Source organism: Poecilia formosa, unplaced genomic scaffold, assembly GCF_000485575.1.
Source record: "Poecilia formosa unplaced genomic scaffold, Poecilia_formosa-5.1.2 Scaffold10, whole genome shotgun sequence".
NCBI classification, from domain to species: domain Eukaryota; kingdom Metazoa; phylum Chordata; class Actinopteri; order Cyprinodontiformes; family Poeciliidae; genus Poecilia; species Poecilia formosa.
The window spans coordinates 673352-694060 of NW_006799949.1; the positions used below are offsets into that span (position 1 = coordinate 673352).

Below are 20709 nucleotides of genomic sequence, written 5' to 3' on the forward strand. Positions count from 1 at the left end.
GCTGGTAATAGAGTATCATTATCAAATGAGTCATATACTAACATGGGCTGAACAGCCACTCATTGAGGAAGAAGCCAAAAGCAATATAAAAGCAGATTATGCTTTGCAAATGCATTCAGGGACAAACACCTTAATTTTTGGAGACAAGGCTGGTGATCTTATGAAAATGAAACAGAAACATTTTGCCATTAAACATTTGAAGCTTGTGGTAATTTAGGTTTGGCTCTTCTCTACATAGGTCCAGTTGCATTTAGAACAAACACCGACACGTGTTCATGCTCATTTCTGTGCATCTTTCTCCGCCATATTGAGTTTTTTGTGTTCTATTTGGTGTCTTCTGTGGTCTACATAGATGTTTGTTTACTGTATAAACATTTCTGCATAGGCTTGTTAGAAAAATTAGACACAGTTGACAAAGAAAAAAGCAACACCATTTGTCACATTACTTTCTCCCTTGAAGCAGTTTTAAAATCTTCTGTATCGTTTTAGCTGATGGGTATTTTGTTGGGTCCATCTCTAAAAGTAATCACACAGCTGCAACAGCTCAATTAAACCTGCAAGAATTGATTTTGACCTGCAGACTATTAGCACCATTAAACTGTGTGATTAAAATGCTGATTGCAGGATGGCTACAACTTTGTAAAGTTTCCTTGGGTATTTTAGAAATCCAGAATGTTTAGCTCTTAAATTAGGATTTAGGTGTTTTTTGTTTTGTTTAGTTTTTTAAACCGTTTGCAGAACCTCTGAGAGTTGACAGGGGTTTAATGCAAAAGTAGTTGATGCACTGCCATTGCACAGTGTAATACAAAAGGTGCATTGCTTTATATCAAACACCAATTCAGAAAGTTATTCCAGCCTCCTGCAATTGTTATACGAATGCTTTCACTTCTTGTAAATGTCTGTTCTTTCCCTGTTTAATACAAAATGAAGCAACAATTTACTTTGCTTTTCCCCAAAATGCTTTCAGTATTTGTCTGCTGACCCTCAGGCATTCACAAATGTCAGTGCCAATTTAGCTTTTACATTGGAAGCATAACATATACTTAGATATGTAATGTTTAAACTGTTAAATACAACTTCATGTTTAGCCTTTTTTTTTTTATTATAAACAAGCTAAACTTTAACTAAAATTAGATACGTCTAGACGTTTTTAAAAAAATACCTACTCCTCAAAAGGCCAGTATATTTAGTTTTAAGTAACAGACATGACCTTTTTCTTGTTCCAAACTCAACAGCTTTTAGTGGAAATCAACATTCTGAACATTTCACAAGCATGCACATATCCAAAATAATCTTTTTAAATTTGCATTTACAGGTTACAAAATAGAAACAATAGCCAAAACACTTTTACAAGAGGACTGAAACATCATGCATGTCTACAGCAACACGCTGTGATGTTAAGAAATAAAACTTTTCTTTTTTTATGTCCCGAATCAGTATTTTTTTTTTGAAAATCAAGACTATATGCAGAGGAAAATTCTGTCCTTCACATTCAATTTAATCAAGGGTTTTCTTTCAGCTTTATAAAAACAAATGGTCACATAAAAGAGAATCACATGGCAACAAATAAATACCTACAGGTCTCACTACAACTTACAGGACAACAGTGATATAATGCTATTCTCACGATAAGCTTAAAGTGGAACATAAAACTGTATTTCTAGAGCCTGTCATATAGATTTCAATGAAAAGTAACCCCTGGTTATTAAAGGGACATCATTTTCTGACTGAGCAGCAAATCTTGGACACATTTTCTCTTTTACAGACAAAATACATAATCCATCTCCAATGCTCTATACACACAACCTGATGGTTGTGCTGCAGCGTAATGCGAGTTTGTCTCAGAGTAAAACAAGGAGTCTAAAGTAAAATTTAAGATGTGTAGATGTAAAAAAAGAACAAAAAAACAAAAGCAAGTCAGGTAAAAGCTTTCATTTCAATTCTAATCATGCTTTTACTCTAAGAGACTTTTTGTACCTCTTAAATATAAAGTTAACAAGCTGCCAAATCTGACATCAAGTCCTAGTGTTGCATTTGCTGATAACTAATGCCACACTAGTGTCTCCTGTATGAACCTACCCGCCCTGTAATGTTTCATATGTCCAGATGCGAGACAAACTGAACCATTGCTTTACAGTCCAAGCTACTTCGGTGAAGCATCGCAACAGCATATAGTACACTTAGTAACAGTTTGCGTAGATGCAAATACAAGCTGTTTGAGTGTAATGATTTTTAGATTACAAGTAAATAAGGAAGCAAGGGAAAGTCCAAGTAAGAGCTGGAACGCTCAAATTTACTCCAAGGTTGTTGTTTGTTTTCTTTTTTGAAGCATTGAAACATAAAAACTGAGGTACAATAGATCACATTTATGCTTCCATTGTTCCATGTTCCCCAGCTAAATAGATGGACCTCAGGCAGATGCAATGAGAGAATTAAAATGCAGAATTTTATCTTAAAAGTGTACAAATATTCAAAATCCAAACATGCCTGGTGAAAAAAGTCAAACTTTTAGCACCCCTCGTCATTTCGCAGCTTTAGGTTTGGTTGGCTTTTGCATCATCATATGTTTGAAGGGAAGACAATCCCTGGAAGTTTATTCCTAATCATATATTCATAGTAAAAATCAGGCTTTTCAGAATGAAAAGATGGCGATCAATTTCAGGTCTCCTTCCAGTTCTGTACAATTTTGAATTTAAAGCATGTTTCTCAACACGTATTTTTGCACATATCAGATTTAATTCTTAAAACTGGGGAACATAGAAGCACGGGAACATAAAAGCAATATCCTTCGTTCAGTTCCAACATTAGAGTGTAAGCTGCACCGGAATAAGCCCTTTCTGATTTTGCATCTTCTAAACGTTTTAACAGCTTCAAATAAAAACAGAAGAAAAAAAACAACAACAAAAAAACAAGAAAAACAAACAAACACGACAAGCCAAAGTGTAGTTCCCAAAAGAAAATAGAGAATCCATCTTTTTGTTTTAGATTAAAATATCTCTGCTATGAAACAGTCAGCATTCACATCGGGCCGAACAGTCCCAGCACAAACGTCAGGGAGTCACAGTTAAAGTGCGAAGCAACTAGTGGACTAAAACATTGCACAGTAACAGAAACAGTTCACTTTATCCAGCCCAGAACCAAACATGGTAGGCAACATCAGAAAACAAATAAACATGTCTTAAAACACGCTCCACTTTAGCATAGCAAGATTAAGATCCAGTACATAGCATGGGATAAGAACCTGCTAAATGTGTCAATCATGTCATGCAGCTGACTGCATAATGTAGATGCTTCAGAGGTCCACAAATGCAAACAATCAGAGCGCGTGCCAATCTGGAACATTTACAGGGCGGCATCTCCTATTTGTTTGAAAAAGGGTCTTTCACAATCGACTGCAGAGAGATGCTACAGTGTGAAGAGAGAGCGGGACAAGCAACAGTCAGTTTCTTTATGGGGGAAGGGGAGCCTTGAGCTGCTGGGACAGAACCAAACACTCCAAACATCAACTCATCGGGCTAAAACCACAATACTGCCACAGAAGTTACATTCTTGTATCATTCGTGAAGTAGCATCGTACAGAAATGGAGGTAACAGAGTCACTTAACAGGAGTTTACTGTTGCACAGGAAGAAACTCATAACATGCATCCCTTTAGACGGTTTGTGTTAGCATAATGTTACACAAATCAAACCTGCAGAGCTATAGAAGGCCTTCGTTTAGAGGTCTGGACTGTCCGTTTAGTCATGCATTTTGTTGCAGCTTTATGTACAAAGTCCATTTGAATGACTGCGGCAGGATGAGGGACTGGGGTGAAGCTCCAATCACTGGCATCACAACAGCGAAGTCTTATGTACGCAAACCTTTGGAAACGGAACATCTGCACAAAATGTCTAGGCTTAAAGAAAAAATCCAACATTGGTTATGGAGTCGTTTTCAGGTAACCAAGTCTTTTTGTAGGTTATGTTTAATCTTAAATAACAGCTGGCAGCTAAACTGGAATATCAGCTTACTGAGCAGAGAAAAGTGCTCTGCCCAGTGAGGATGTACAATTAATCAAATTAGTAATTCAATCTTGGCTCCAAACTATAACACAAAAGATTTTTTATTTTACTTTCATATATTGTTCCTGATTTCTGAAAAAAAAAAAAATCCATTGTAAAACTGAAACATCATGGAAGTACAAGGATTTTAAACCTCTGCAACAATGTTAGCAATCCAAGAACATGATATAGACAGTATTGGTCGCTGCAGCCACCTGTCCGTTAGTGAATAGTCAGGTTTAGCTGCTGTTCACTAAAATTTAAATACATTTCTGATTTGGATATATATATATCCCAATGATATATATCAATCATTTGATTAGACATGTCTTGGGTGGAAAAAATGATTAGCTAGTATGCAAAATTCAGAAAAATGTATAAAACCTTTAAGCCAAAGCTTGCACAAAAAATGTGATCAAACTCAAATAATTGTTATAATCATGATTTTTTTTCATAACTGAGCAACCGTATTGTCCACAAAATATAAGCATTTCGAAAAAGAAGAAGGCAACATCAAGCATTAATTTAAAGCTGGATTTATGCTTCAGCGTAGAGACTTTTTTCTTATGCCAACATTTCAAAACACAATTTTGGTCTTTGATTGTCATACCGCCACCAAAACATTCCCGTTCTGCACTCAAACATCAAAACTAGCTTTTTTTTTGCCATACTTTACAAAGTACAACCAATCAATTTTTGGCTGAAATTGGGCCAAATAAAGTTTTCAGTGAAAGCCTCTATAATTTTTTATTTTATTTTTTTTACAAAAAGCAGCTCACAATGACCATGTCTGTCAAAGCTTTCAGAGGAGTTTCATGCATGTTTAAGTAAAAACACCTCCAATATTCTGCTTCAGAAGAATAAATCCAGTTGAGCATATGGAAAAAGTTGGATTTTTCCTTTAAGTTCCATAGATTTTTTTGTCATCTCATTTGCATAGGAGTCAGGGTGTGTTGAAGGCAAACAAAGCTGCTGATGGAGCTGTCTACTGCACACAATGAACGCTTTAAACCCACCCAGGTGTAATTCCCATCCTGGGTGTGTTTAGACAGTCCGTAAAAATTTCAATACATATACACCTGAACATTAAAGTTCGCCAAAAATGATCCCAAAAATCTACAGAAGCCTTTCAGGGAAACTCTGACAAAAAGGCTGAGGCGGACCAGTTGGCAATGAATGCGAAGGAAGTGTTGTCAACATCAGCCGTGCAACTGGAAACATTTTGGCAACAAAGATCAGAACTCATTGCAGATGACAATGTGAACGGTTTGGCTTGAAAGATTTGTGAAGTGTTTGTTTTTTGAAGCCATTTCTGCTGCTTCCGAGACTGAACGAACAAGGCAGATTTGAGTTTTTGAAACATTGCACATTTTACATAATTACACTTAAGAGTTCGTCTTCAAGAGATCTTTAGCTAGCTTTTGTGCACCTCATCTAAACAGAGGATATAAACATTCTTCAAGAGAAGTCTCTTAAAAATCTTAGAGTGCATCTTAAAACACTTCACTTGACTTCGGATTCCTCTCTCTGTATCTAACTTCAGTTGCGTTTTTGTTAGAGACCCCCTGTAAAGGAGCATAAAGCCTCCCCATAATTGCACTCTTTACATCATTTCTTGGACATTTGTTTTTCCCCTGTTTTCTTTTTGTCCCACATAAAAAACAAAAAGACAATTTGGCCATCAAGTGTACAGCTACAAAATACAGTACATCGATTTGTTTACACTTTACATAACCACAGAGATTACTGACTGACCAAAGTTTGTCTCAAATACAAGAAAAGGTCAAATATTCAGTTAGGAAAATACGTCGTCACATAAAACACTGAAGTAGAACAGCAGAATATTACTGTAAGGCAAAATCAGGTGATTTCACAGTGACTGAAAAATATTCAGATTTGAATGTTCTCTGGTTTAAAAACAAATGTGTTACTTTTCAAGTGAACTTCTCAGCTTAAATATAAACTACATTGCCATCAGTATTTCCTTGTTTGGCTCTCAATACATATATGACCTTGCGTGACATCCCATAGTTAATTCACCGGGTTTATTTTGTCAGCCTGCCTTTTGCAGCTCTACCGGCTGCGTTTCTTAGGGGAAGGATTTCCACAAGGTTTAGGAGTGTCTTCGTGTGAATCTTTCAAAAGTCTATTTGTGAGACCAGACACTGTTGCTGGACAATAATGGAGTGTTCCATTTGCAGTCAGAACTCAGAAATTCTGACTTCCCAGTCTGAAAAATCAACGTCAACACATTCCCACTCAATGCGATTTGTAAAGTTGACTTCCAGTTTCAATATGGCTGCTATCAACAGTAGTAAGCTGTGGTGGAGACATTTTATTTTACAAGACAAACTTGAAAGAGTGTGTCTAAAATCAATGTTGCATGTAGTGCCCGCAACTATAAACTAAAATTAAGAGTGGTGTTTGCTTATGGAATGTAATTCTTAAAATAAAAATCACAAGAGGTACTGCAAGCAAATCTACTTAGGCATCGCCATGTCGCAAACAAGACTTCTCACACTATGTTAACTGGAACACTCCCACTTTGGGTGTGAGGTAAAACACAGCTTCAAGTTCAGACTTTCAAGGTAAAAGGAACGTGACATAAGGCTCGGCACATGATCGCCACTCTACTTCATCCAAACTCTCTAATCTACATTTTTACAGTCTTGCTAGGTATCCTGAAGCGTTTCAAGCTCTTTCACTGGAACTAAGAATGTGAACTCTTCACCAAACTTTACATCTGACACAAACTACCAGACTCAGACAGCTACACTTCTGATTCTGTATGTTACACTTGATGACTTATGGGAAGGATGTAGCTGCTCAGCCATCAAAACCGTTTTCATGAAGTGCTCTATGCACTGAGCTAATCTTAAGGATTTCAAGTTGGTCATTTCTGAATGCAGTGCACCTTTTATTTGACCTACCACTTCTGGCTGAGTTACTTCAACTTTTGTAACACTGCCACAAGTTGAGAGGAATATTTAGTGGTCAGCAAATGTCACAACTGTACATATTGTTCAGGTGATTTTCTATAACACCACAACTCTCACCTAGCTCCTGAGAATAACACATTGGATATTTCCCCAACGTCTGTAGAAGTGTTCTGTATGCCTAAATCCGGGATTGTATGCACTTCTGGCCCCAGAAGTGATTAGAACAGCTGAAATCAATTGCTTGGATGCTAAGTGAATACTTTTGGCAATTTAGTGTATATAATGTTTTTTTTTCTTGCTGAGAATGAATTCTGATGCACTTTTCTTTAGTTTTGGTTAAATTGAATTTCCTGATGAGTGGTAATCCCAGTAAAGTCCACCTGAAGTGGTGCTTAGAACTGATTTCTAGATTTGCTTGTTGGACTTCAGCACAATATTAAATAATGGCACAACTAACACCAAAAGAGCAACTATGGGGAGGTTTTGCACTCCTTCGTTTCCCAAGTAAAAGCTTAAAATAATAATTAAAAAAAAAAAAAAAACATTTATGTGTTTGTAATTAATTACATCAGTGAAATTTTACACTCCACCTACAGACATTTTGGCATCAAATTTAAGTTATAAAATATCAACCCTTTGACCAAATAAATAAATAAATAAAACATAAATACACAAAGCATAAAAACATATACAAGATGAAAATAACATTTGGTTGTCAAAAATAAAGCTTTGAGTGTCAAAAAGAAAGTCATCATGCTATGGTAGGAGAACTTGTTTCATTGAAGGGTGGTGAGTAAACCAGCTATGCTGTTTATTTTCCTCCTCTTTTATACATAGCCAAAACAATTATTTTACCCAATAAATTAGCAGCTTCCTGCTACAAGCAAAAAAGATTAAAATGAATGTGGATATGAAAAGAAAATGGCTATAATGTGCATTTTTTTTTAAATATATGTGGCATGTAATGGAGCACTGTAAACAGGAGTAGGCTAGCGAAAGCTCCGAGCGACCAATCTTTATCAAAACAACAGCGAGGCCATTCCCGTTGCAAGCCAATGGACGACTTTTTCCCCGTTGTGTTTTTTGGTGGCGCATCTTTCAAAGAGTCATACAGCTGGACGGCCATGCAACGAGGGAGAGGGTTCATCCTGCCCTTTGTTTCTCTTCACTCACGTTAGTGTTTTTGTTTTTCCCTCTTTGCTCCAGCACAGCCTCGCTACAGCCTGTCCATCCTGAACGTGTCCTCCGTGGCGGGGTCAGCGAGCACCATGTCGGGGTCATTGAGCATGTGCAGTCCGTCCAGTGTGAGTGGATCTATCTTCAGCTCATCCAGGGGGAACTGGGAGTCGGCATCGAAGCTGACATCACCAACACCCGCCAGAGAGTTGGTCAGCTCTTTAGAGAGGCTGGGCGGAGACTCACCTGTGACTAAGAAAGGTGACAGCAGAAAAACGCAGACAGCTTCAACACAAAGCAGTCATTTAGCTACCAATGGGACGGATACATTTTACAAAACAGATGGCATCATGATCAGATGGCATCATGATCAGATGGCATCACGACTTATTCAAATATTCAAACATCTCAACACAAATGGGTCTTCCAATTGATCAATAACCCTGAAGGCCCCCACATACTTGGGCGTTCAGCATCTTCTATGAGCGGACTCTACGCACACCGTCTGCAGACGGTTGAGATTTATTAGTCAGGCGTACCGATTGCCTATATTTCTCATAACAGACTCCTTTATTTCCCCCAATCCGAAAATCTTGAATTCTCCCAAGTAGAATTCAAGCACTTTCCAATAATTTTCAAGTTAAGTCTTTAAATCTTTCCAGCACCACTCACCACGCTAGCTAGTTGGGCACCTAGCCATGTTTCTTCTCAATAAAAAGCAACCACCACATACCTGTTGGTGGCACAAAGCGGGAGTCTGTCTGATGCGCGTCCTTGCAACTGGTTGCATTGACTCTCAATCTTATCAGCTTGACATAACATACAAAACAGTTCAGTGTGAACTCCCGTTTCCTCCCAAACAGTTTACTGTGCAACAAAGAGCACATGGATGTGAAAATAAACCTTTGAGCAGATGTGTATGGTAGATGTGTGCTCTGCGTTGTAAAGTGTGCCCACGTTTGTGGGGGCCTTAAGCCTATCACCAAATTTGCACAAGTGAAACAAGTTCAGTATTTTGGAGGGGCCATCACAAAGCCCTGATCGATATCACAAAGAAAATGTTTAAAGAAGAGTTGAAAAAGTATGTTTGAGCAAGATGGCTCAAACCTGATTCAGATACAAGAGTTCTGTCAAGACGAATGGACCAAAATTCGTGCAAACTGTTGCGAGAAGCTTGTAGAAGGATATCAAAAGAATTTAGAGCTTTAAAAAATCTCCAGCTCTGGTATGTAGCAAATATAAATAGTTTTAGTAATCCTAACTGACCTCAAACAGGCAGACCTTGGTCTGATTTAATAATGGATAAGGGGGGAGAAACAGTTATGGGTTGAATTTTATAGTATATTTAAATATCTGGTCTCAACTGCACTCCCATCTTTTTGCCTGGAAAAGATGTGAAGGACATGTGAAGGACAATGTATGAATGGGTGGTGGTGCTGCTACCTGTTAGAATGATGTTGGGGATGTTGCCATGGCTACTGTAGTTGAGTTGCTGCGAGTCCTGTAAGCTGCTGCCGGTGAGGCCCATCATGGCCGCCTGCGTGTAGTTGAGGGTGGAGCACTGGCTGAAAAGGCTGGACGAGCTGATGGGACTTTCAATCATGTTGAACTGCTCGAGCTGAAAAGAACAGATTTGTCAGGCAGAGCAGAGTCAGGACAACGTTCTGTCCTCAGTTACTGGTAGTCTTGGTTACCTGGTGAGAGAGCGCATTGGTCTGCCTCGATGCCAGCTGCTGATCATAGAAGGAGTCGCCAAATATACTGCCCACCACAGGAATGTGCTGCAGGGGAAAGGAAATATAAGTTAAAATAATAAAATAGATTGCAAGTTCCTCTAACAAACACAAAAAAGCCATCCAATTGACTAAGGCCATATTTTAGTGATGGAGTAACAAGGAAAACCAAGCAAGACAACACATCACACAGCTGTCCAGCAGAGCAGGAAATATAAGCAAGTCGTTCTCATAACCACGGTTAACACAAGCCTATGAAAGAGTGAATGTTGGCTGCTGCAGCCCCGTCAGAAAAGAATCACAATTCAGTTTATTAAAGAGAGGACTTGGTGGTGAGCCTACAACTGTATAATAAACACCAAGACAATAAAAACCCTGGCAATTTAGGAAGATAAAAAACATCAAAAACACAAAAAAGAAGAGGTGAAAAGGTAAAATCCAGCATGACAGAGAGGTCAAACTGGATTTACAGAAGTAGAGAAGAGTTGAAACTTCCCTTAAATAATCTTAAAAAACATACGCCTCATAGAGCACATCATCAATAATGTGGGATTGGATTTCGTATGTGGTAGAGTCCCTGCTTAAGCATCATCTTAGCCAAAGAGAGCACAGTCCATGAATGATTAGAATCTGAGAAATTTTGACCTGAACTTTCACTGATTTAACCATAATTAATTTATCCACAATTGTATCCTAAAAAAATGGAAAAATGTCTCACAGAAAATAAGATTTAAAATTCATAAACTGAGTTGTTAAAAAATATATAGCACTTTCTCCAGAAAAATATTTTACTATACAAGGAGCATCCCAGTGTGGTGCACACTGAGAAAACCAATATGTTGTCATGCACACGGTCAGCTGTGACAGTGGAGATGAGGAGATGAGTTGTGCAGCTGCTGACACCATGAGTGGTGCAAACACACAGAATGAAAAGCAGCCTGGCTATGAACAGTTAGCTTTCCCCCAGAAGCAAAGCCCTTCCCCAGGCAGCAGCGAGCTCGGAGGGTGGGCCCTTACTTGAGGCGAGCCTCCAGGGGAGAAGCCTTGATTGGAGACTGGGGAGGTTGGAGACTGAGTGGCTGGTGAGCCAGTCTGATTGCGATACTGTTGGAGGGAAGAGGGTTAGCTAACACTAAGCTTCATGTCTGGCACAAACACACACATCTTTAGCAATAAGATCAAAATGTGTACAGTTGCAGGTTAAAGTTTGGCAGTGACATATATGCTGTGCTTTGCAAATGTTGCATCTTAATTATTATATTACCTAGTGATTTGTTTGATGTTAACATGGTATCAAAGTGTGTTACTACTGGGACTGAAACCATTGTTTTCTTGTGTTACTCCTGGAGAAAAGCATGCAAAACATCTTCTGGATCATTGAGAACTTCAAGGTAAGAAGTTAAATAGGACAGAACAATTTCATGAGGTTTCAATGACAGTTTTTCCTGATCAGTTCTTCTACAGAATCAAGTTACCAGTGCAGAGCTTGTTCAACATCAACAGCAAGTGAGTGAGGGTGTGTCTACATGCACAAAGAGACCTTGGGGTATAAAAGAAGATATTCTTGTCTAAAAAAAAGATATCAAGGAGAGAGAGTTAAGTTGTGCAGGAGGTTTAGTGATGGACAGTAGAAGGCTGCTGAAAAGGTACCGTCTCTGATTAAATGTCCATCATCCCAGGAAGAGGGCTTACTCACAGCACTGAACAAGAACACTGCCATAAATAATGTTAGGCTAAAAACAGATTCCAAGAGCTACTTCGTCCAACAATGCAGGGACAATTTGGTGCTTTGAGTATATTCCAGCACAAGGGAAAATAGTTGATGGAGGGGGTTAAAAAAATCATATTGGAATTAAAAAAAACTATAGTCAATTCTATAAAGTTGGCTCCAGGATAAGAAGGAGCCAAAAAAACTGAGATCAACTCTGAGTCAAGATGAGGACATCCAGGAAGCCAGAATAAATTAAGTTATGAAAAGGCATCAAACTCCACATTCCGACTCTGCATGAATTTCACATATTTCATATCAAAGTTTTTAGAAGTCTTGCGTTTGTAGTTGTTTTTTTCAGTTGACCATAAACTGTTGGAACCACAGAATAACATCTGTGTCACTGCCAAAGCCTTTCACTATGACTGTACAGTGGACAAAACAACAAGTTTTATCATCAGCCTCCGCATAAGAAGTGAGAAAATGTTGGCAGGGAGTTAATTTTGTCTGTCTACACAATAGCAGCAAGCTATGATCATTTTGATCATGTCATGTTTTCAAAAGATTAATATATTGAGCAAAACCAACAAAGTGGTAATCATGACAATATTAGGAAACATTTCCAGAAAGCTGTGACCCTGCCTTCACTCGCCTAACTGAATTGTGCGTTTCTTACCGAGCTGATGCTCATGCTGGCGGTGGTTTGGCTGTCCGGGGAGGGGCTGCTTGCGGTGGCTGTCCCAGACGAGGCCAGAGTGGGCAGAGCGATGAGCTGGATGCCCTGTGGCAGCGCCGGCTGTTTCTGGAGGTCACTAAGTAGCTGAGCCTGGGCTTGAGGCGTCAGCTGGTTGAACAGGGGGTACTGGGAAAGCTGCTGCTCCAAAGTTAATGTTTCTGTTTGCAAAGCCTAAAGACAAGAGCACACACACATTCTTGGTGTTTCACCTTGAACACCAAGAAGAAAAACCAAGTGAAGCCAGACGCCAGACATTTACCTGTGTAATATTAACCGGTGAGGAGAGCGTGGGTGAGAGCTGCTGTGGGGACTGCTGGAGGTGGAGGTCAGAGGTGAGAGTAAGTGGCACCACGGGTGGCTGCCTGCGCTGGCCCGTTACAGTCATGGAAGGCTGAGAGGGCGTGGTGATCCCTGGCAACAGAAGAGTCACACATGCACAAGTCACTGGGTTTTGTTAGAGGAGACTCAGATTATCAAGCATCCAAACATGAGAATCAGCTAAGAAATCATAGACAGTTGACAACGTTTAATATACAGCTGCTTAAAGCTTTACTTCTATTAACAGGCAACACACATACAGACTGGGCTCCCCACAGATCACGTTTAGTCACTTAGGTGTCAAAAACAAGCAAGTGAACATTGATGCCGTCCAAAGCAAAGAGGATATCGAATATGCAGGAAACTAATTTTAAATGAGAATTTCACAGAAAATAAAACAGCTGGTGGCCAGAACAAGATGTAGTGAGTAACTGCTGTCTGACCAAAATACTCATCAGCTCTGAGAGGATGAGATTTGAGGACATAATGAGAGGCAGCCAGCAGCCCACTGGCAAAGAGAAGACCAAATCAAAGGAGAGTAATAACAGCAGCATCTAACACAAAGCTAGGTTTAATATTTTCTGCACACAGATAGAAACACAACAAAACCTATTCTAAAATCATCTGGGTTGTAATGTGCCTCGGGTTAGAGATTAATTTTCCGTTATTGTAAATAAAAATTTCCTGTTACATAGTAAAATTATTTTGATTAAAAAATAAAAATAAAAAAAAACAGGCTAAGGAAACGCACCTCAAGATATTGGCTAAAACAACCTACTTTCTTAATTGGGAGTAAAAAATGTTTTTTCGTCTTCCTCCTCCATCGTCCTAATTTTGGTACATGTAAGAGCTCTTACCATGACTTGCAGCACTGATGCCCAGGTGGGTGAGGTTGGTGGTCAGGCTGCCCGTGCTGTTGGCTGAGCTAAGTGAAGGGAAGGACACGGTGTCCTCGGGGTCAAGTGGTGTGGACAGCGGAGGAGGGAACTGGATGTTAGTCAGATCCGGCAGCGAACCACCAGTGTTGTGACCACCTGGGACCACAGATGGGCTTAATTCCTGGTCTGGTGATGGGAATATACTGGAAAAAGGCAACCAGTTGGTTAGTGATGTGAAACACAAAAACAGCACCAAAAAATGTTTTTGGATAACTTGCTTTAATAATTCTAACTGCTGATGAGTGAATCAATTATGTGACAGATATTTAGACTCTATAAAGTATTTCAGATCTGCAATATGAAAACAAAGCCCTCAAATTATTATAACTCTTAATCAGTTGGTAATTTCTATGTTGGCCTCTCTGAGAACTTAGAAGGGAGAAAAATAAATCTAGAACATTAGAAAAAGTTACATACTTCTCTGATGTGGAAAAACATCAAATTACAGTGAAGCTTTAATTATATGGCTGGTTTACAGCTTCATTACATTTAGCAAAGCATTGTCCAATTAGAAATCTTCTTTCACTTATGTGATGATGGTCATTATAAGAAAAACTTAAGCATTTTTCAATGGAAGTTAAAAAAGAAGCAGAGGTTTAGAAAATCAAAATAGTAATACTCACTTGATTCCTGGGACATCACATGTATTAGGCTGAGATGCATCATCCTAAAAAAACAAAACAAAACAAAAAAAGAGTCATGATTAATTCACCACATGAGTTCACTTTACAGTCCCTCACAGTCCCACTGGTACCTTCTTGTCATCCCACAGCTGCTTCTGTGCATCCTTGTCTGCATCCGACTCTGAATTTTCCGTCCCTGGCACCGTAAGCAGCAGCACTATTAAAGAAAAAACAGAACACTTTTTTTGTTGAGACAATATCCAAAAATGCAAAGCCTTACTGAAAGAAATTAGTCATCAATATCCCAAGCCGCCATGCAGAAAATAGTACTGCTGTGCACCAGATTCCCACATTTCTAAAAATAGCACAGGTGACCACCAGACGCTGAACGGAGGCCAGCTAATCTTGGCTTCATTGTACCAGAGCTTTACACATAAAAAGACATGATCGATAAGGAGTCAGTTAATGATTGATTTTGCTCTGTAGGTTGCCCTGAATCAGCTTCATTCAGAAATTTCTACAGCCAGCAGAGTACAAAGTCAAACAGAAACACTTCTCAGTAGATCAGCTTCCATTTGCACCTTAAATATTTTACCACGCGTCTACATCTGCCTCTCTCTGACACCATCTCTTTTGTGTCTTCAGAGGTTTGCAGCTTGGATTAGCACGTTGCTCATGAATAAATGAAAGATTCTCTGTGTCTTTGTCACTGGATCCTCCCTCACCACGTTTAGGCTGCAGCTCCTGCGATCCTCCTGAAAACACCTCCTGAGGCTTCGGGTTCATGGCGCTCTGGTGTAAGGCCGAATCCGAATTCGTCCTGTATGTGACAGAAAGATGAGATGTCAGCAGAATCCCAACACTGGAAGAGGGCCAACTGTTCAGCACCATACCCATCAGGGGTTACAGCCCTCGTTACTGAACTTTATTTGCCACCAGGTTGCCCAATCGGTGGTCCATCCTTGTGAGTAATTTCTACTCTAATTAAAGGCATAAAAATAACTGTTTCTGACTGGGTAGTTCCAACCTCGTGCAAACGGACAAGCGAAGAAACTTACCTTCTCCAGCTTGTGTCTGGCGGTGGGGAGAGGTAAACTGAACTGTAGGGACAGCTGTCAATGTAAATCTAGTCAAGGCTAATAATTATGAAGAAAAATAGAAGAATCAATCAGATACAGGCTTTAGTTCATCCCTTTGTGCCTAAAACATTATGAATAAACAATCCTGGACAAATCCTACAGGGAGATCAAATCTCTAAACTAAAAATGGAAAACATTTGTCAGAATAACTCTGCTAAAGTGCAACATACCAACATGTGTAACTCAGCAGACGGTTATCAGTGGATGTACAAAAAATAAATCATTAATTCATTGATCTTCAAATCAACATAAACAGGAAAACATAAAAGAAAAACAGACTTTTAACACAGAAATGTTACTGAATTGTACATACACTCAATTACAAAATCAAAAGGGTGTGTCTACAGCTTTCAGTAGCATTTGGAGGATTTCTCCAGAGCTGTGCTCTTTGATGCAATTCCCAATCCCAATTACAATTTTTAATCACTATCAAATTCTTTTTCAGATCAGATGGAAGGGAAGATGATACAATGTCTCCATCATGAACACATGTTGCCATCTTTGCTTTGTACCTCTGTCTCACTAGTTACACAATCTCATTCTATCCAAACCAACATAGTAACTGCTACTTCCAGAGGTGGATAAGAGTCAAAATATTGGTGGGTCAGTTTCAAAGCCAATCATCTAAAGGAACTTTCAGATGACCACAATCCTTCGGACTCTGAGACCTTAATTACCATATGAAATGTAAAATGTGGTTTCATGTGAAAAAAGGACATTGCATTTGACTGATATTCCAAATCATGGATGAATAGAACATATTAGGAAGGTGAGACAAAGTAACTTCCAAGTCTGATTGGCACATGTGACAGTGCAATATAAAGGATATTTGGCGACCGTGTTTGTCCACTGAAAGTGGGCGACGGTGAGGAGACGTGATGCGGTTACGATCGCGGTAAACACGGTCCACGAGTCCATGGTGCCTGCTTGTCCGACTGGTGTCCAGCACAGAGTTCTAAGGTGGACACACCAGGTAAATGAGATGAGAGGAGTCCTTTCAAACAGAGCAAATCTTTGCATTGGAATAAATGGTGCTAAACATGTTCACTTTAAGATGGGTCAAGCCAAGTTGGCAAATGTAATTAAAGATGAAAAGCCATGACAAGCAATGGTATACTTTAAAATTTAGGAACCAATTCTCAATTATGGGGAAGAAAAAAAAACTTTAAGACAAGCTCTTCTTTAACTTTTGAGGTATGATGAAACCTGGTGGAAGATGCAGCTCTAACCAGCCAATAGTCTTACAGCTGTCGCAGCCAGAGAAAAGCCAGCAGACTCTTTTACTCCTCTTTAAAAATGGATAGTCTGTACATAAAGTATTTTTCAACAAATCTGAAAAACAGCTGAAACCTGTGTGTGTCCAACATTCACCAACAGCTGACAAAGGTACACTGATCCAGAACAAAACCATTGCTGAGAGAGGCTAGGGGCTCACCTGAAAAGGCAGGTCAATGTTGCCATTCCCAATCTGATTGACATTGGGCAGTGAGCCTCCATAGTACTGTCCACGATTCTGCCCTAGTTGCAAATACTGGGTCTTCTGTAACTGCAACTGTGCAAAGTAAAATTGCATGAAAGCATGAGTGAATGACTGATCTGATTCACAAACAAAAGAGATGCTAAAAATGGGCAATGCGTGCAAGTCTACAATGATTATATGCAAGATTAATGAGTGGGGCTTTTATGAACTGAAAAAAGGTAACAAGATGAAACAGGCAAATGTGGCTTTTTCATGGACAACTGACAAGCAAACAAAACTAGCTGATTCGAATGACACTGGACTGACAGCTTGAGTTGTCACAGTTGGGTATTTACTACTTGCATATAACAGTAATAAAAAGTAATGTATGCTATAACAAAAACAAAACACTGACATCCTGTACACCCAGAAGAATTGAGTCAGATGATCAGACATAATGCAGTGACAGAAAATCTAAATGGCAACACAAGGGAATCAGGCAGAGACTATACAACTGAAGAGTGTTTCTCTCCTAGGAAATATCAGTATGGCTTAAGGTTAGACACACGCATCATAGTAATAAAGTGTGCTTAATTTCCAGCAAACAGAAAAAAAAATATCCCAAACACTTCCTGACGTCAGTGCAGCTTGAAGAAATGAGTCAATTGATTCATCCAATAAATGCTGGTGGAGCTTCCTGGATGATTAACTCTCATCATTTGGGGCTTGGGGCAGAGAAAAACTAACTGGCTGCTGCTCATGCTGGATGTCCTCAACACTTACTGCCATGGCCCCTGCCTCCCTCTTTCGATTAAAGGGACAGTAAACTTTTTTTTATTTTGATAGATAATCCTTATTTTGAAGAGCTTCATTCCAGAGGAAGGGAGTGGCAGTGAACAAACTCCATCTGATTTATACTGCCTTTCTGTTCAAGAAAGAATTATTTACATTTCTGAAGATATCTTTTAAGTCAAAGAAGAAGTCTTGAAAAAAAAATTATTCCAATCCAAACAGAACAATCTGAAACAAAACAGTCCTCACATTTAAAATGTAGCAAAATGTGAAGGTTTGCCACAAAACGCTAAAGGTTTAAAAAGTTATAGGCTAGCAGTCCTTACTAGTCCATGTCCTTGCATTCAGCATTGACCCCCACTAACTCATGTGAAGTTAACTGTTGGTCTCAACCGATCCTTGTGACCTACTAAATGTGAACTTAAATTGTTGGAAATCTGACTGAATACCCTGGTTGTAAGCTGCTCATTAATAAATAGGTAGCATTTCTTGTGTACAGTTATACTACATTATATAATATAGTATAGTATGGCAGCCTTTTAAACATGATTAGAAATTAAAAATAATTTGAAGGCGCACTACTCTTTGAAGAAAAATTAAGTCACTTTTTGCTCAAGTCTCATTAGTAGAAACTTACACAATTTTTTTTTATCCCACAACTGAAGAAGCAATCACATTTTTTACCCACATTGCAGAGCAAGAGCAGGAAAAGATGCAACATTTTGAAGCCTGTAAAAAAAAAAAAAAAAAGGTCCAGAATTTTTGCTTAATCTGTCAAATTCACAAAAGCTCTGACATTTTCAGTTAGCTCCTAAAAGGGGAGAAATAGCTATGGAATGCACACTGCAAATATGAAACATCAACATGTAACTCCCTCCTCTGTTTTTAATTGCACAACTGATGCAATTTTATCCTGAGTGCATGATGCTTGCATATCGTTCTCACAACAGGGAGTAAATTTATAGTTTTATGGACTTACCAAATAATGTAACTTTTGTTTTTGAGTTTTACAACACAACATCTGTGTTTACCAAAGGCCGATTTGCACAAACTCAGTTGGGTAACCTTTAATCTAGATCAACAATTAAGCATGAGGAAGAGCTATAATGTTTAAAACAAACACAAAAAATGGTGGGAATAGTTTTCAATCAAACAGAAAATGAAGAGCTTAGATTTCCTTTATGCATCAAAGAAAAGTTTCTGACCTTTGCAGATAGACAATTATGTATGCATCAGGTAATTCATAAGACACGTATGCTCAAAATGAGCATAATGAAAAAAAGAAAAAAAAATTTATGGAAAAACAATCTGCACTTGCAGACATTCTATTACAACACCAGACATGTAATAAAGTTAAAAGCAATTTGCATCAAGCCTTCAGGAAAGAAAAAAACAAACAAACCTGATAATGAGTTGTAACAAATATATGGATTTCTTTCTCTTTCTTTTCAAAATATGATGTAAGCAAGTTATATAGTCGTTGCACCATAGCTCTCCCTTATTTTAGTTTTTTTTTTCTTTTTATCATTGTGAGGGTCTTTCCACCACACACGCACGCACGCACGCACGCTCCATGGGCCCAACATAATTGTGAGACATAATCCAATGTTTCTCAATCCTGCTCCTCCGGGCCCACTGTCCTTCATGTTTTAGATGTCTCTCTGTTCCAGCACACCTGATTCCAATGATTAGATTACCTCCTCAACATGCTATTAAGCGCTGCAGAAGCCAGTTAATCGCCCATTCATTTGAGCCAGGTGTGTGGCAGTGGTGAAACACCTAAAACATTCAGGACAGTGGGCCCTGAAGAGCAGGATTATTTATTATATTATCATTAGAGAGTTGATAAATCATTTCATTGTGATCCATTTGCTGACTTTCAACAAATCTGTATAAACTAGTGCAGTCCAGGGGTGTGGCTGGATAAAACATGTAAAACATTAACTAAGCTTCCGTTTTAAATTGTGTTTTTGTTTGAATTAAAACGTGCCACGGTGGAAACAGTTGACGTGGGGGCGGGAGGGAATCCACGTCCAGTGAGTCCGATTGGCCAGTTAAGGCTGCCTTAAACCTGTCGGAGATCCCACTCGCATTTGCTCCGCTTTAATTTACCTGCCAACAGCCTCAACATGTTATTATGCGGTGATGTGTGCGCCTGGAAGCAGCCGAAACGCGTGCACTTACCGTTGAAATCATACATAGGGAACAGGTGCACGTTAAACTCAAACTGCTAGCGGAGCCAATTAACGGTGCACTAAACCACGCATGTTTTATCGACAAAATAAAAAAAATGTAGCGCCCGTCAACAGACATGGGAGTGTGTTGTGATTATGATATACCGATACAGCTAAGAAAGAAAACATGGACCTTACCCAAATAGAGAGCAGTCGCTCAAACATATCACCGCAGTGTTCGTTAACTGCCAAAAACAGCGATGCAACAAACTGGGACCAGCCTGTGAGGGGGTGGGGGTCTTACCCGAGCGGCTCTGGTGATGTTCAAGTCCTTCATCACTTCTTCAAAAGCGGCAGTCTCCTCCGCCTGCTTTTGATTATGCAAAGCGATTTTTTCGCTAAATTTGCGCGGATTGTTAGAGGACGCCATCTTTCCCTCTTCTTCTCAATGGAATGTTACGCTACGCACGACGCCAGGCCCTCGTACTGTCGTCACGACGCACGGCCGAACGCCTCTATTGATGTTACCCCTCTCTGCTTCAGCTGCCTGCGGAATCTGAGAGGCAGGCCGAGTTTGAGATAAAATAAGACTCACCACAGGGGGAATTGTGTGCCCTAGATGTTCGTTATTAATAGTAACATAAAGGGGGGGAAATAAACATGGATATGCACGGAAAGACAATAAAATCTGCACCTGGTCACAGAAAAAGTGACCAGGGGCAAACTGACTGAAATATAATACATTTGTGATAAATTTTGTGACATTTGTCACGTTACTAAAGCAAAGTGTGATTTTGGCTAATTAAAATTTTATGATACTCATATAAAGGAGCAAATCACTGATGAAGGAAAATTACACAAAATTTACATTTTAGAATCTGACATGAAAATCTATCACTTATTTTGATAGCCCTAAGTAAAATCTAACGCAGCAA

At 39.2% G+C, this 20709-nt stretch overlaps 1 protein-coding gene across 4 annotated transcripts; it reads right to left on the bottom strand.

Moving 5' to 3' along the window:
- Nucleotides 1-1477: 1477 nt before the first annotated feature.
- LOC103129837 (CREB-regulated transcription coactivator 1) lies at nucleotides 1478-20307 on the bottom strand. Of its 4 annotated transcripts, none has more exons than XM_016665014.1 (14): nucleotides 20079-20307; nucleotides 16785-16901; nucleotides 16179-16304; nucleotides 15269-15330; nucleotides 14936-15030; nucleotides 14342-14427; nucleotides 14211-14254; nucleotides 13507-13730; nucleotides 12591-12742; nucleotides 12272-12502; nucleotides 10905-10991; nucleotides 9849-9935; nucleotides 9598-9772; nucleotides 1478-8352 (listed from the first exon to the last, which is right to left on the bottom strand). In XM_016665014.1, the coding sequence occupies exons 1-14, from the start codon at nucleotides 20202-20204 to the stop codon at nucleotides 8195-8197; spliced, it is 1770 nt and encodes a 589-aa protein (XP_016520500.1). In that variant the 5' UTR covers nucleotides 20205-20307; the 3' UTR covers nucleotides 1478-8194. The 4 variants fall into 4 exon arrangements, with proteins under 4 accessions (XP_016520500.1, XP_007541108.1, XP_007541116.1 ...); XM_007541046.2 differs by having other exon boundaries at nucleotides 1478-8406; nucleotides 20079-20304; XM_007541054.2 differs by lacking the exon at nucleotides 10905-10991 and having other exon boundaries at nucleotides 1478-8406.
- Nucleotides 20308-20709: the final 402 nt, after the last annotated feature.

Excerpts from the sequence above, each read along its gene's own strand:
- LOC103129837 (XM_007541046.2), bottom strand. The coding sequence starts at position 20,204 with ATGGCGTCCTCTAACAATCCGCGCAAATTTAGCGAAAAAATCGCTTTG. Across the intron at positions 13,731-14,210 it reads TGTGATGTCCCAGGAATCAA|TATATTCCCATCACCAGACC; the intron begins GTGAGTATTACT and ends GCCTTTTTCCAG. Across the intron at positions 8,407-9,597 it reads CCCCAACATCATTCTAACAG|TCACAGGTGAGTCTCCGCCC; the intron begins GTAGCAGCACCA and ends CACCTTTCTTAG.